The following is a 16944-nucleotide window of genomic DNA, read 5'->3' as shown; positions in this document are numbered from 1 at the left end:
AGTTAATTGATCATTGTTTATTAATAAAAAATTTTCTTTTCTATATTCTTGTGTTTCATTAAATTGTTTTTCAATTTTATGATTTATCAAATTTTTGATTTAATGAAATGTAAAATAAGTCAATAAATTTTTTTAATTCAGTTGAATTTGGTCTATTATCTGTATTTGAATTCCCAACATCTTTTTATTAAGTCAATATAACATTTCGGTGATTTATTTCAGGTTTGATTCCATTTGCATATATTTAATGCTCAAGAGTACAATTAATAAAAGGTTGCTTTCCAGTTGCTATAACATATATAATTATACCAAAGCTATATATATCTGCTGCTTGAGTATAAGGTTTTCCTTTTAATACTTCAGGAGCTATGTACGACATAACTCCAAAAATATTTGTTTCATTAATATCATCAATTTTTTTACATAATCCCATAATACATATAATATAATCAGCATAATTATTAAGGAAAGATGGTTTACATTTTGTAAATAATATATTCCTGGTATGAAAATCATCATGATAAACTGATGAATTGTATTAAGACCTTTAATAGTATTAGCTATCACTCTTAATCCATTAAACCAATTAAAAACTTCATACTTTTTATTTAAATAAATATTGAAATCTCCACCTTCTGCATATTCAAGAACCATAATATAATTTTTTGTAGTTGGATTTTGAGATATTCCATATATTTTAAGAATATTTTGATGTGGATATGCTTTAGCCTAATAAATAATATTAGTATATGAGTAAATAATTATTATTTTTGCTAAATATATTTAAATTAAAGAAATTTCATACCTCATTTATAAACTCATCAAAATTACTTAGACATTTTAAAGCAACATTTGTATTTGATTTTCTTTCACATCCAGCTTTATAATATAATAAACCATCTTTCCGAATTGCTGAATATACTGTAGAGAAACCACCTTTACCTATCTCTTTAATATCATTAAACTGGTCATATGGTATCCATTCAAACATTATGTCAGATCTACTAGAATTATGATTAATATTTAATTTAATTTTTTGAATTAAATTATTAATTTTTTTATTTTCATGATTTGTCTGACATGATTCAATTTTACAAACTAACATATAATCTTTTGTAATTGGATTTTGAGTTACTCCATAATTTTTCTCAACTGAATATATAACCTGTTAAATATAAAAATAATTAAATTATTAATTACAGTATTAAAAAATAAGTTAAATTATTATTAGAAAAGTTTCATACCTCATTTGAAAATAATTGACTGACATTTTGTGAATTACATAGGTATTTTAAAATGACATTTTTATTTATTTCCCGATCATAACTCCTTCTTACACTGCTATAATATAATGGACCATCCTTCCATATTGCTGTGGCTAAGACATTATTTCCTAATTCTCTAATTTCAATAAACTCATTGTATGATATCCATTCAAATATCTCACCACGACGACCATTAATTTTTAATTGCATCTTTTGGATGAAGTCATCAACTTTCTCATTTCCACTAGTCCAGTCTTCAAAATTATTTTTTAAATAATTTATTTGACATTGTTTACACAATATATACTTTCTATCATATTCACTATCACATTTTTCACAATAATATTTAAAATATTCATCATTGAAAACTAAAAGATAAACTTCCGTATCTGGATTTTGAGATATTCCAAAGATAACATCATTTTTTAAATATGATTCAACCTATCAATATATGGAAAAAATTAATATTAAATTTTGATATTTGATTTAAATATAAAGAAAAATATCAAATACCTCATTAGAAAATTCGGTAGTAATTTCTTGTGAATTGTATAGATACTTTAAATGAACTCTTTCACGTGATTTTCTTACGAATTTTTTATCATTAGTATTATCCTTCTCCCATATTGCCAAAGTATATTTTTCCGACTCTTTAATAATGATAAACTCATTGTATGGTATCCATTCAAATATCTTATCGTGACGACTATTAATTTTTAATTGCATTTTTGTAATAAAATCATAAAATTTTATATTTCCACTAGTCCAATTTGTAAAATTATATTTTAATTGATTTATCTGACATTGTTTACACCACTTATACTTTTTATCATCGTATTCATTATCACATTTTTCACAATAATGATCAAAACATTTATTATTAAAAACTAAAATATAAACTTTTGTATCCGGATTTTGAGATATTCCAAAGATTACATCATTTTTTAAGTATGATTCAATCTATTAAAATATTAAAATATGAAAAAATTAATATTAATATTAAATTTGATATTTGGATTTAAATATATAGAAAATATTAATACCTCATTTTTTGAAAATTCGTCAGTAATTTCTTGTGAATTTACATATAAAAATTTTAAATAAACTCTTTCATATGATTTTCTTACTAATTTTTCATCATTAGTATTATAATATAATGGACCCTTCTTCCAAATAGTTAAAGTATAATTTTCTAATTCTTTAATAATGATAAATTCGTTGTATGGTATCCATTCAAATATAGTATCATCATAATTATTTATTTTTAATTGCATTTTTTGAATAAAATAATCAAGTTTCAAATTTCTACTGGTCCAATTTGTAAAATCATTTTTTAATTGGTTTGTTTGACATTGTTTACACCATTTATATTCTCTACTATCGTATTCATTGCCACATTTTTCGCAATAACAGTTAAAATATTTAACATTGAAAACTAAAAGATAAACTTTTGTATCTGGATTTTGAGATATTCCAAAGATTACATCACTTTTTAAATATGTTTCAACGTTATTAATAAGTTCGTCAGTTATATTTTGTAAGCCGTATAAAAATTTTAATGTAACAACTTCATACGAAGTTTTTGTCCATTCATTTTCATTTTTATAATAAAATAACGGACCTTCCTTCCATATTGCTGTAAAAAAACAATTTTTTCCTATTTCTTTAATATCAATAAACTCATTATATGGTATCCATTCAAATACTGCTTTAACTGAACCGTCGTAATTTAATTGCTTTTCTCGAATGAAATTATCAATTATTTCATTTCCACTGGTCCAATTTGCAAAATTTTCTGCAATGATTTTTTTCCCAGCAGTCAAATCTCTAAAACCAAGAATTTCCATTAAAAATATTAAAATTTTAAAACGATAGAACGAATGAACGTCTGAACGATAGAATAATAACTTAATTTTAAATATAAACAATACAATACTAAATTTGGAAAATGGCGTAAAAAAAAAAATACAAAGAAAATATGACATAATTAAATTTTTTTTTATAAATGGCAAAAAAACAATGCAATGATGCAACTACGAAAACGTAAAGACAATCACAGTATCATTCGATTATTTTATTTTGAGTTACCAAAAACGTCAAAACCTTAATTTTTTTCTATTAAATGGCGTAAAAAAAAAAATTGATTTTTTATTTAAATGGCGTAAAAAAAAGTAAAATACTAAATTTGGGTTAACAAAGAGTGATGTACTACGGAAACTGCCAAGTAAAAAAAAAAATAAAAATAAAAAAATTAAATTATTATAAAAAAAAAAGAGATGGTTAATTGGTATAACACCATTAAACGTCACGTAATTTCTTATCAATAATTAATTTAATTTTTGAATAAATGTATATCTCGCCCCTGCTTAAATTTTGACAAAATTTTTTTTTCGGAATTCTGGCCAAAATTAAATGATCGGCATAAAAAATATCCTTTTTTGGAATAATGGCCTTAATTTTTTTTTTTCAAAAAAAAAAATCTGCAGATAAACGTTGAAATATCATAACATATAGTATTTATTAACTGTCAAATAAAAGTTTATGAATAATATTTTTTTTTAAAAATTTGTAACGCATTTCTTTATTAGAATTAGGATAGACATCTAAACACAGAAACACCTAGGAGCATACGTGCCAACACGATATGATAACAAATCAATCTATTCTATTAAACCAAAACAAAAAACAAAATCACAAAACAAACCTAAAACAAACCCTATAAACTCCCTAACTTCCTAACTTTCTAACTTCTAACTAACTAATCTAACTAAGATTACAAGTGCTCCCCGTTGTACGGAAGTGGTTCCTATCCTTAACAAAAGTTCTCCACTTGTTTATGCGATATTCACCCCTCTTCCAATGTCAAACACCCGCAACCCCATTCGTCCTACAAAAACAAAAATTATTAGTATGTATCCCCAAGAAACTAGACTAGCCGTAACTCCATATGAACACGAAGCATAAAGCAAGTCGTCCGTAATAGCGGCTCGGTTGGTTCGGCGGTGCTTTTGTCCAGTCAAATTCCTCGAAAATCCATACCGAGATCCATTAGGAGACCTTTTATTTGTTTCTCGAAAATTTTTTTTCATGCGAGCATGACACTTGAGAATAAGGTTCCTATCGTCGTAATCAAGTCACGTGATTTGTTGCGGATATGGCTGATCCCAACCTTCGGATAAATTTGTTTGCGGCAACTTGTTTGATTGGTTCCTCGCTGAACTTTCCGTTACTACCAGCCACGTGCTAAATTTTTTGCTGCGCCGACCGAAAAAATTTGCGACGAAAAGTTTATGAATAAGATTAAATAAAATATCTACTTAAATTTCTCTATTGTACATTTATCAATAAGAATTTACAAGTAGAATATAACAACAAATAATGATGAACAGTGCGCAGTAAATGCCAATTTTATATACAGTATATATTGATTTATAATAATTTAATTTCCAGATAAAAAAAATTATCCTATTGTAATGGATAAATTGAATAAATTATTTATTTATTTATTTTAAAATAAAGTTTTTTACTTCAATCACCGGGGTGATCATCACCGTTGGCCAGAATTATCAATTTTTATCGGCACTGTATTTTTTTAATGCTGGTCGATCGTCATAATTTCAGTCACCGGTGATCATCACCCCAGTGATAGTTAGAAAAATTCTTAAAATAAATTTTAATAAAAAATTTCTTAATTAAATATATGTTACTATTAAAGTTGGTGAGGACCCAAACGTAAAAATATTTCGTGTACATATAATTATTTTTTATTACAGTTTTCCATTTTTTATCCTCCAACAAAAAAAATGATAATGATGTCTTGGTTCACATTAAATTGTCAAATATTTCATCAGAAAATTTTCATAATTTTTTTTTTTTTAAAATAATTATATTTATGGTGGCGTCATTTCTTTAAACGAGCAAGAACCTTTTGAAATTTCAAAAATTTTGATTGCTGCTGATCAACTTATTCTACAAAAACTATTTGATTATTTGCGGGAATATTTAATTGAAAATAAATCTGACATATTTATCGAACAAGTTTACAATCTAATCATTTATTAGTACTTCAACAATATTATTGTACAAAGTTTATGGCTAAATCTCCTGAAAAAGTATTTAATCACTTGATTTTACCTCTCTACATGAAAAATCTTTGATATCGCTCATTAAAAGAGATGATTTACAGATGAAAGAAATTGAAATTTGGGAACATGTATTAAAATGGAGATTTGAAAAAAATCCTACTCTTCTTCCAGATACTACAACTTGGTCAAATGTTGATTTCATTATGATGGGAAATACTTTGCAATATTGCTTACCTTTAGTAAGATTTTTTTAGTTTTTCATCTGAAGATTTCTTTCAAAAAGTTCGACCTTATAAAAAACTTTTAAACCGTCAACTTTATAAAGAGTTATTGGAGCCTATTTAAATCCTAATAGTGAACCAAATGATAATATTTTACTTCCTAGATATAGAAACACTGATGGAATTATTAAATATTGAATCGTTAATTTAAATATTGCATCTTTAATTTCAAGATGGATTGATATAAATGATATTAAAAGCAAATTTGCTTAGAGAATTATATTTACTATATAAATTTAAATTATTATTAAGAGGAAGCAAATATGGATTTACTCCCAAAAAGTATCGTAAATTTATGTGATAACGTACCTCATACTTTAATATTTATTGTCCGGAGCGAAGATAAGGACAATATATGTCTACGCACTATGAAAAAAAAATCGATCACGTGAATTTCTCTATCCGCCACGTGATTGTCACCCAATAAGATAGTTTTTCTCTAACGGTTCCCGTTTCCTAGTTAAAATAAAAGAGACAGAATAGATAAACCCTAAATTAGATTTCATAAAGTATCGTTAAACATAGGATTTTTATTATACCAAAAATAAGCTTGTATGTAAATATTTTGATTTGACGACCCACATACAATATTATTACTGTATGTATCGATTCAAACATCAATTATTTTATTTATTATTTTTCTTTATGATTTGAAATACTTCATAATCTTTTATTGAAAAATCTTCTGTATCCCTTATTTTTTTTTTCATAATATCGTTGTATACTCAAAAAATTGGCATATTCTTATGAATCATCATCATTTATATTAATATCATCCATACCAAATGCGGGTCCATATTCAGCATGAAAATATAATGCATAATTCATATTCTCTTTTAAAATTATTCATACTTTTAAAAGAAAATATGAAACTATCTTTGGTTTTACAATATCCACCAGATGATTTCCATTCTAAAAGATTATATCCTCCAATAATAATTTCAATGAATACAACTAAATTTTTATTATAATTAAATCAGATTCTATTAAAATAAATTTTTAATGGCTAGGAAACAATCTAGTTCTTTATATTAGGTCTGTACAAATTTTATGGCTAAATCTCCTGAAAAATATTTGGCTCCACTTATTAAAAAGGATGATTTACAAAATGAAAGTTAGTAGCATATATTAAAATTAAAATGAGATTTTGTACAAAATTCAACTCTTGTTTCATATCTAATACTTATTTTTTTTTAGTTTACAGATGAAGAAACTGTACAAAAGATTCGTCTATATAACAAAATTTTAAGCTCCAACTTTTCAAGAAATTGTTGAATTTATATTGATTTGTAATGGCGAATTAAATTTAATAACAAATGTATAAAAAATTTATCCGTATATGATTTCCGTGAATGTATCGTATTCACATTTTTTCATAAACGCATAATATTCATGTAGTTTTTACAGAAATTACATATGAATTTTTTACAGGAATTTTGTATTTGGAGATAGACGTAAAATTGGAAAGATTCTTACAATAATAACTATGTCATAATATACATTTAATAAGAAATCTTTTTCTAAATAATTATCATATTGAATAATGATCAATTGACAAACAGTTTTCTAAATCAACATTTGACTTATTTCACCAGAAATATTTTAAATTACTTTAAGGTAATTTATATTCTAATTTTATTTGCATTTTTATTTGCACCTTAAATGTTTTTATCATGATTTTTTTTAGATATATTGATAATGGTATCATTTACTTAAAATAAATCAAATATTTATGATGAATTTTAATTGGTACTTTAGTGTCATTAGTAGTGAATATAAAATTATTTTTTTTTAATTTTACGTATTGGAAACGGTTTTATATGGTCATAATTTTTATTTTTATAATCTATTTTAAATCTATTTTAATAATTAGAAAAGTGCTACTAGCAACCTTGGTTAAAAAAAAGTTTCTAAATTTATTTTTGATATTTTATTACAGAAACATAATAAAGTTCTAAAAAGTGTTAATACTATATTATTATTGCATATAAAAATGAAGCAAAAAGAAAAATTTACGCCATAATTGATTAGAAATTAAAATAATTTTATTTACAAATAAATCCTTTTTTTTTTCTTTATTACGCAAAAAAGCATGTATATTACACCGTAACCTATTACGATATCGGGACATTTCGCCGAAAGCCATTTCGCCGAAAAATAATCTCTGGCCTGAGTTATTTATAACTCTGCATAATGTTGGCCCTATTACGTCCTTTCGGCGAAATGTACCGTAACCGTATAGTATATTACCTATCTAGCTAGCTGGCGTTTCAAATTTTCAATAAAGCCAAACGCAATATTATTTAATTGTTTCCAACGGAATTTTTCTGGCAAATACTATTACAAATACCAAAGGAAAAGCAAATTGAGCGAGTTAAATAATACCAAATAATTAGCAATTACAGCTCGGGAAAAGGAATTATTGATTTCTCCTTATGCCGTCTGGATCTTAAGCATGTAGTAAATATTATTTTAAAGGCCGACGAATAGTATGTCATTCCGAGTATTTTTTAACACAGGAATGCAGAAACGAAGTTTAACTCGCTCTAATTAAAAACTCCTTTTTCCAAATTCCTATGACATTCAAAGCTTTTTCCAATGGTTTTTTGTAATCTGCCATGTTTCAGGAAAGGTTGTCTGGGCCAACTCTACTTGAGCATATGGCATATCTTTGAGAGTTGTTTTTTTATAGTGAAATTCGGGAATACTTTAATCATACACGAGCAGCAGGGATCAAAATCTGATATTGTCAAGTCAAAGTCTTTTAAAACATTGACTAATAGTTTTGTACATATTTGTTCATAATGTTTACCAATCTCTTCGTATAAAACTTAATTATCCGTCTCCAGGCTAAGTATTTCTGCTACTTCACCCAACTCTTGAACTCTTGACCCCTTTCGTTCATTTTTCGTAACACAACAGATCTTAATTTTGCAATCCAATCTCGAAATTTGCTTAATATTTCTATCCGTTTCAATCTAGTTGTATTTTTATAATTTAGTTAGTTATAATGTTGATCGACAATTCGGACGCTTCGACGGTTCCTGTAATCCTGTTATCTAATTAATTAAGTCCGGAACTAAAACCTGAAAATTATGCATCTGCATTTTGCATAAATAATATTACACAAACTTGGCATCTGCATTTTGCATACACAAACAATTATATATACTCGAATAAAGGCGTTTAAACGTTTAATTGTACTTATCCTATTTTTTTTTAGGAATAATTCCAATAAAATTATCTAGTAATGGCTCAAAATAACAATAAAGGTAAAGCATATAGCATGAATATAGAAATCTAATACAAATTGAAATTATTCTAAAATTTTTCCAAACAAATTTGCAATATAATATAACTAGTTTCAAGAATTGAGGAAAATAAAGGTAAGAAAATAATTAACAGTTTATAAATTATAAACATAATTTAAATTTAAATAAACCATCATATTTTACTATATAATTTTATTATTAATATTATTACAGTTGGTAAGTTAATAGCCATTTATTTTTTATTGTATTTTATACGATATCTCAAATAATTAAATTTTCCATTAATATAATTGTTTAATAATTACTAATATTATAGAAAGTAAGTATTTAATTTTATATTAATTTAAAAACATATAAATTTTAAACTAATAATATTATTTGTTATTTATTTAAATAATTAGATTGTAAGTTGCTGCATTTTTTTAATTTTTATTTACAATTATAGTATTTTATTAATTGATTATAATAACTTTACTTCAAAATTATTGCTAATTAATAATGCTACAGGGTGTAAGTTATTTATTTAATTCTATTATATTTAAATAATATTTACATATAATTTAAACTAACTAAATTCTTTATTTAAAAAAATTATTCAAATATTTTAGATCGTAAGTAATTTATCATATTTATAATATTTACATTTAATTTAAACTAATTAAATTCTTTATTTAAAAAATTATTCAAATATTTTAGATTGTAAGTAATTTATCATATTTATATAATATTTACATTTAATTTAAACTAACTAAATTCTTTATTTAAAAAATTATTTGTTTAATAATATAGAGAGTAAGTTATTTATTTAATTCTATTAAAATTATATAATATTTACATATAATTAAACTAACTAAATTATTTATTTAATAATATAGGGAGTAAGTTATTTATTTAATTCTATTAATTCTATTATATTTATATAATATTTACATATAATTAAGCTAACTAAATTCTTTATTTAAAAAAATTGTTCATTCAATAATATAGAAAGTAAGTTATTTATTTAATTCTATTATATTTATATAATAATTACATATATACAATTTAAACTAATTAAATTCTTTATTCAAATATTTTAGAAGGTAAATTTCTGTTATATTTATATAATAATTACATATAATTTAAACTAATTAAATTCTTTATTTAAAAATTATTCAAATATTTTAGAAGGTAAATTTTTGTTATTTATAATATTTACATATAATTTAAATTAACTAAATTCTTAAATTATTTTAATTCAAATATCTTAGATTGTAAGTAATTAATTATATTTATATAATATTTACATATAATTATGTAATTTAAACTAACTAAATTCTTTATTTAAAAAATTATTTATTTAATAATATAGGGAGTAAGTTATTTATTTAATTCTATTATATTTATATAATATTTACATATAATTTAAACTAATTAAATTCTTTATTTGAAAAATTATTCAAATAATTTAGATTGTAAGTAATTTATTATATTTATATATTATTTACATTTAATTAAACTAACTAAATTCTTTATTTAAAAAATTATTTATTTAATAATATAGGGAGTAAGTTATTTATTTAATTCTATTATATTTAAATAATATTTACATATAATTTAAACTGACTAAATTCTCATTTGAAAAATCATTCAAATATTTTAGGTCGTAAGTAATTTATTATATTTATATCATATTTACAATATAGTAATTTAAAATAACTAAATTCTTTATTCATCAAATATTTTAGATTGTAAGTAATTCTATTATATTTATATAATATTTACATATAATTTAAACTAACTAAATTCTTTATTCAAATATTTTAGATCGTAAGTAATTAATTATATTTATATAATATTTACATATAATTATATAATATAAACTAACTAAATTCTTTATTTAAAAAATTATTTATTTAATAATATAGTGGGTAAGTTATTTATTTAATTCTATTATATTTATATATTATTTACATATAATTTAAACTTACTAAATTCTTTAAAAAATATTCGAATATTTTAGATTGTAAGTAATAATCTATTATATTTACAGTATATAATATTTACATATAATTTAAACTAATTAAATTCATATTTAAAAAATTATTCAAATATTTTAGATCGTAAGTAGTTTATTATATTTATATAATATAAATACATATAATTTAAACTAACTAAATTCTTTATTTAAAAAATTATTCAAATATTTTAGATCGTTAGTAATTTATTATATTTATATAATATTTACATATAATTTAAACTAACTAAATTCTTTATTTAAATAACTATTTATTTAATAATAGGGAGTAAGTTATTTATTTAATTCTATTATATTATATAATATTTACATATAATTTAAACTAACTAAATTCTTTATTTAAAAAATTATTCAAATATTTTCTTTAGTTGGTAAGTTATAAGTTATTTATTTAATTCTATTATATTTTATATAATATATACATATAATTTAAACTAACTAAATTCTTTATTTAAAAAATTATTCATACATATTCTTTAGTTGGTAGTTATAAGTCATTTATTTAATTCTATTATATTTTATATATAATATTTATATATAATTTAAACCAACCAAATTCTTTATTTAAATAATTATTCAAATATTTTAGATCGTAAGTAATTTATTATATTTATATAATATTTATTTATAATTTAAACTAACTAAGTTCTTTATTTAAAATTTATTTAAATATTTTCTTTAGTTTGTAAGTTATAAGTTATTTATTTAATTCTATTATATTTATATAATATTTACATATAATTTAAACTAACTAAATTCTTTATCTAAATATTTTCTTTAGTTGGTAAGTTATAAGTTCTATTATATTTATATTATATTTACATATAATTTAAACTAACTAAATTCTTTATTCAAATATTTTAGATCGTAAGTAATTAATTATATTTATATAATATTTACATATAATTATATAATCTAAACTAACTAAATTCTTTATTTAAAAAATTTTTTATTTAATAATATAGCATGTAAATTATTTTATATTTATATAATATTTACATATAATTTAAACTAACTTTGTTACTTAAAAAATTATTCAAATATTTTAGATGGTAAATTTTTTTTACTTTAAATTACCGGGGTGATCATCACCGTTGGCCAGAATTATCATTTTTACCGGCACTATATTTTTTTAATGCCGGTCGATCATCATAATTTCAGTCACTGGGATCATTACTCCCCTTAGAAAAATTCTATTTATATAATATTTACATATAATTTAACCTAACTAAATTCTTTATTTAAAAAATTATTCAAATATTTTAGATCGTAAGTAATTTATTATATTTATATAATATTTTACATATAATATAAACTAACTAAATTCTTTATTTAAATAATTATTTATTCAATAATATAGGGAGTAAGTTATTCATTTAATTCTATTATATTAATATAAAATTTAAATTAATTATTTACTTATATCAAAATTTTACAATTTTATTTAGAGTAAGTGTGATTAATATATTTAATATTAAATTTTTAATAAATTTAATTTTAATATAATTTTATTTTTATTTTTAAAGTTATGGTACTAGTGGAAGTAAAATTATGGATCAATTTATTTTTATAAATAAATTAAGATGGATTCCTTATGATAAATTTGAAAATATTGAATATCTTGATAAGGGAGGATTTGGGACTATCTATAAAGCTAAATATATTATTTATGAAGTAATTCTTAAATCTTTCAATTATCTTAATAATTCAGATGAAAGTTTAAACGAATTTTTAAATGAAGTATGATTAAATTTATTTTTTTTCAGAATATTACAATTTATTTATACTAACTTACTAAATATTATTTTTATAGTGGAATATTATTAATTCAAATGAAATTATTAGAATATATGGATTTACAAAAATTCCAGATGCTTCAAACTATATATTAATAATGGAATATACAAATAAGGGTAATTTAAGAGAATGCTTAGTAGAAATAACAAAAAATTGGGAGCAAAGATTATTCAATTTATATAAAATTATTGTTGGCCTTAATAATATTCATGAGAAAGGTCTTATTCATTATAACTTTCATGATGGTAATATTTTATGTAATAAATATACAGAAGATATGTATAGAATTTATATTAGTGATTATTTAGGATTATATCAACTTGTAAAATCTTTTTTAAAAGAAAATAATATTTATGGTATTATACCATTTATGGCACCAGAAATTTTAAAAGGTCAACCTTATACTCAGGCTAGTGATATTTATAGTTTTTCTATGATTATGTGGGAATTTACATCTGGAATTTCACCATTTAATGATAGAGCACATGACCTTCAACTTGCTTTAAATATTTGTAAAGGTAAGCGTCCTGAAATTATTGAAAATACTCCACAATGTTATGTAGATTTAATGAAACAATGTTGGAATGAAGATCCATCAAAAAGGCCATCTTCTACAGAAGTTTTAAATATTATTGAAAATTGGATTTTTTCTCATAATAAGAAAATTAATGAAATTAATGAAGAATTAAAAAGCAATATTATGGAATTCATAAATGCACCAATTGAGCATAATAATCTTATTGTAAAATCTCATCCAAAAGCATGCTATACAAGTCATTTACTTGATTTTACTAGTAAAGAATTAAATGAAATTCTAGATGGTTCTCAAGAATTGAAATATTTTGAATTGGAACAAAAAAATGATGATGCTGAGAAGCAATTTCATAAATTAGAAAAAATTGTTGAAATTTATCAAAGTTCTCAAAGTTCTCAAAATGAGTTAAGAGAAATACAAATTTATTATAAGCAAATAGAAGAAGAAAATCTTGATTTACAACAAAGAAATTTTAATTTTGAGCAATATAATCAAAAATTGCGACTTGAATTAGCCACACAAATTAAAGAATTTGCAAAAAAAGAAAATATTTTTCAAACCCAAATTATTAATCTGCAAAATGAAAAGCAAAGTTTAGCTAGCAATTTAACTGAACAATTGAAGCAAAACAATCTGATTAACCAGCAAGTTCAAACTCAAATCAGCCAGTTAGAGCAAGAAAAAATTGATTTGCATGAAAAATTAACTCAAATAGAAGCTAATATACAAGAATTAAAATCTCAAAAAGAAAGCTTAATTAAACAAAAAAAGCAATTAGAAATTAAACTAAATCAGATTCAAGTTAATTATGAACAAATAGAACAAGAAAAAATTAGGTTGCATGATGTGGTAATAGGTCTCTCACAAGAACATAAGCTTACTATTAAATTAAAGGTCAAGTTGGAAAGAGAAATTGCTCAATTGGAACAAAAATTGAATAATGAAAAACAAATTGAAATACAATTAACACAAGCTTTACAGATAAAAGAAGATAAAGTAGATGAATCAGAACAAAGATTAATTAACCTTGATTATGAGCGTATTAAAAAGTTAAAAAAAGAAATGAATGAAATTGACAAAAAATTATTAATTATATTATCTAGTGGAAAAAATACTAATAAGATTCATAAAGAAAAAGAAGTCAAACAAAAAGAGATGGAGGAATTCAAACAAGAATTATCAAGAACTTCAGCTTCTTATAATACCAATAGAAAAAAATGGGTTTTCAAACAAGTTAATAATTTTCTAAAAGCCAAGAATGATTTCTTAACTTTGCAAGAAAAAGCTATTAAAAAACTGCAAAATTGTTGTAATCACCTAGAAAGCTCTATTAGTAAGGAAAGAAATACTATTGGTTCTACAAGAAGTGTGAAAACCTCTGAATTGGTTGACAAGTATACTAAAGAATTTCAAAATATTCTTCTAAAATATAATGATGTATTATTAGAATTAAAATTAAACAAAAAATTTTCTTCCTTAAAGAAAATTGTTCAGGAAAATAAAGAGTTAAAAGAATGCCTTATGATTGAAAATATTCTTAAGTTGAATTCTTATAATCTTGATAAATACAAAATTTTTAAATTTGCTACTAATTCCAAAAAAGGAACCAGAATTCAATTAAATTCTAATATGATGGCAGAAGATATAAATTCATTAAGAAAGAATTTTGATGAATTGAAATTAGAATTAAAACAAGAAACAAAAGGATTAAAAAATTTAGCTGGAAATTAGATTCAACCATATTAATGGATTATAGTACAGTTTATAAATAGCTATTAATTCATTGAAATGAAAGTCTTTAGTATAGTATTTACTAAATAAAGTATGAATATATTCTATAATCTATTAAAAAAATATATAGTACTAGGAATTTTGGAAAAATTTTTATTATTATAATAACTATATTTTTATTTTTTTTTGTTTTGAGGTTTCAATAAAAAGGCTATTAAATTTATTCGATGTTCAATAACTATTTGTATTATGTAAATGTTTATACTTATATTTTAATCAAAACAAAAAAAGCATATATTTATATGGACTTACAGCTGAGCTAAATGCTCATCTCAAGGTCATTCCAATCAGTGGAAATGAAGCATAAAAATCACAATATATTTGCTTTTTTTTAAAAAAAACTGTAACACATCTCTTTATTAAGGATAGACAAAGATCCTTTCTAGGAAATACCTAGAAATGTTCATGCACCATGAAAACGCCTCTATAACAGAGTTCAATCTATCCTAATACAAAAAAAAACAAAATAACAAAAAATAAATACTACAAAAAATAATCCCCAATCAATTCTAAATGGTGTAGCCCCAGGAAACCAAGCAGTTAATCACATGATCGGATAAATAATTAGGAGGATAAATGATCTACATGATGTAATGTTTATAATAATGGGATCATCGTGAAACTAGTTTACCAGTTTGTAACATTGCAAAGTTTGTTTTATAATAATCCTAAGAATTAAGTTATATTTACAAGAGGAAAGAATATCAAAAATATTAGATAGATACCTTTAAAAAGTTAACATGCAGTGCAGGGCTTTTATGAGTTGTTCTGTAGATTCTAGTTTGTGAAATTATTTGCAGAATAAAACGTTTTCACTGTAACAAACATTATTTTTTGCCATTCTATAATATATAGTAACATGATCTGCTGTAAAAGATTCTTTTTAAAGTCTAAGCAAAAGATAGTTAATGTCAAAACATTGTATTAACATTGTATTTGGAAGACAGTCATTCTTAAAATTACAAATACTTACCAGTGGTAGGGATGATGATGATCATCTCAATAGGTTTCAAACAGTTGTTCAAATTCCATTTCCTTTCTATAAAGCTTTTGCACATCTTTCTTGATAGAAACATTTCTATCTTTGATCTCTTTCTTCTTGATATCAACTTTCCAAAGTATTATTTTATGTATAACAGAAATATCAGCATTATGACAAATAAAATCCTTGATAATTCTAACATCAAAAATGTTAGGGTTATATCTATGATTACCAAGCGTGGTATATATATATATATATATCTTGTACCCTTTTCATTGTAAATGTTGATTGGAAAAGTGACATAAGAGTCCCCTAAAACATAACAATTGAATGATATTTCCATTTCAATGATATAACTATAGAACTAATAGAAGTGATAAAATAAGTAAGTTAAAAGGAGGTTGAGAGCTTTTGAGGTATATATGTACTTTATTGGAGGTAGGTGATAATGAATAATAATTACACTTATGACGTCATTTTTTCACTTTAGTCCATATGTTATCATTGATAATTTTGAGATTTTTACTGCGTTATCAATAGCAAGTTGTAATGAAATACGTATAAATGAACGAAAAAAAATTTTCATCAGGGAAAACAATCCGATCTGATTCTGTATTTGACTAATGTAGCTATGTGTGCAACAGTGAAATTAGCGCAGTACTCTGTACGATGTACTATCAACTTTTTTTCTTATGACCACCCAAGCCGTAATATTATTTTCTCTATGTCTGAACTCGTTTAAAAGAAACTGACATATTGCAGTTTGAAAGAAGCGTTGGCAAATTGGTATTAAAGTTCCAGATGAGACTTACGCTAATAAGATTTGAATGAAATATAATTTTTTCAGTTGTGCAATTCCAGGACTTTGCAAACAAATGATATTTTTTCGTACAGATTTCTGAAGGTCTTACTAGAATAA

General features: G+C 22.6%; 2 protein-coding genes across 2 annotated transcripts; one reads left to right on the top strand and one right to left on the bottom strand.

Moving 5' to 3' along the window:
* Window positions 1-244: 244 nt before the first annotated feature.
* OCT59_004717 (uncharacterized protein) lies at window positions 245-3112 on the bottom strand (the record flags this gene model as incomplete). The annotated part of the gene is made up of 9 exons (XM_066137882.1): window positions 245-525; window positions 633-729; window positions 806-879; window positions 1081-1165; window positions 1245-1401; window positions 1573-1706; window positions 1779-1971; window positions 2089-2225; window positions 2309-3112. The coding sequence occupies 9 exons, from the start codon at window positions 3110-3112 to the stop codon at window positions 245-247; spliced, it is 1962 nt and encodes a 653-aa protein (XP_065997080.1).
* Window positions 3113-12471: 9359 nt separating this feature from the next.
* On the top strand, window positions 12472-14983 carry OCT59_004716 (uncharacterized protein; the record flags this gene model as incomplete). The annotated part of the gene is made up of 3 exons (XM_066137881.1): window positions 12472-12660; window positions 12734-12833; window positions 13281-14983. The coding sequence occupies 3 exons, from the start codon at window positions 12472-12474 to the stop codon at window positions 14981-14983; spliced, it is 1992 nt and encodes a 663-aa protein (XP_065997079.1).
* Between the last annotated feature and the right edge of the window lie 1961 nt (window positions 14984-16944).

The sequence above is a fragment of the Rhizophagus irregularis genome, chromosome 13 (assembly GCF_026210795.1).
Source record: "Rhizophagus irregularis chromosome 13, complete sequence".
Classification (NCBI taxonomy): Eukaryota; Fungi; Glomeromycota; class Glomeromycetes; order Glomerales; family Glomeraceae; genus Rhizophagus; species Rhizophagus irregularis.
Note: the sequence above shows the minus strand (reverse complement) of the source record. Positions and strands in the feature narration are given on the sequence as shown.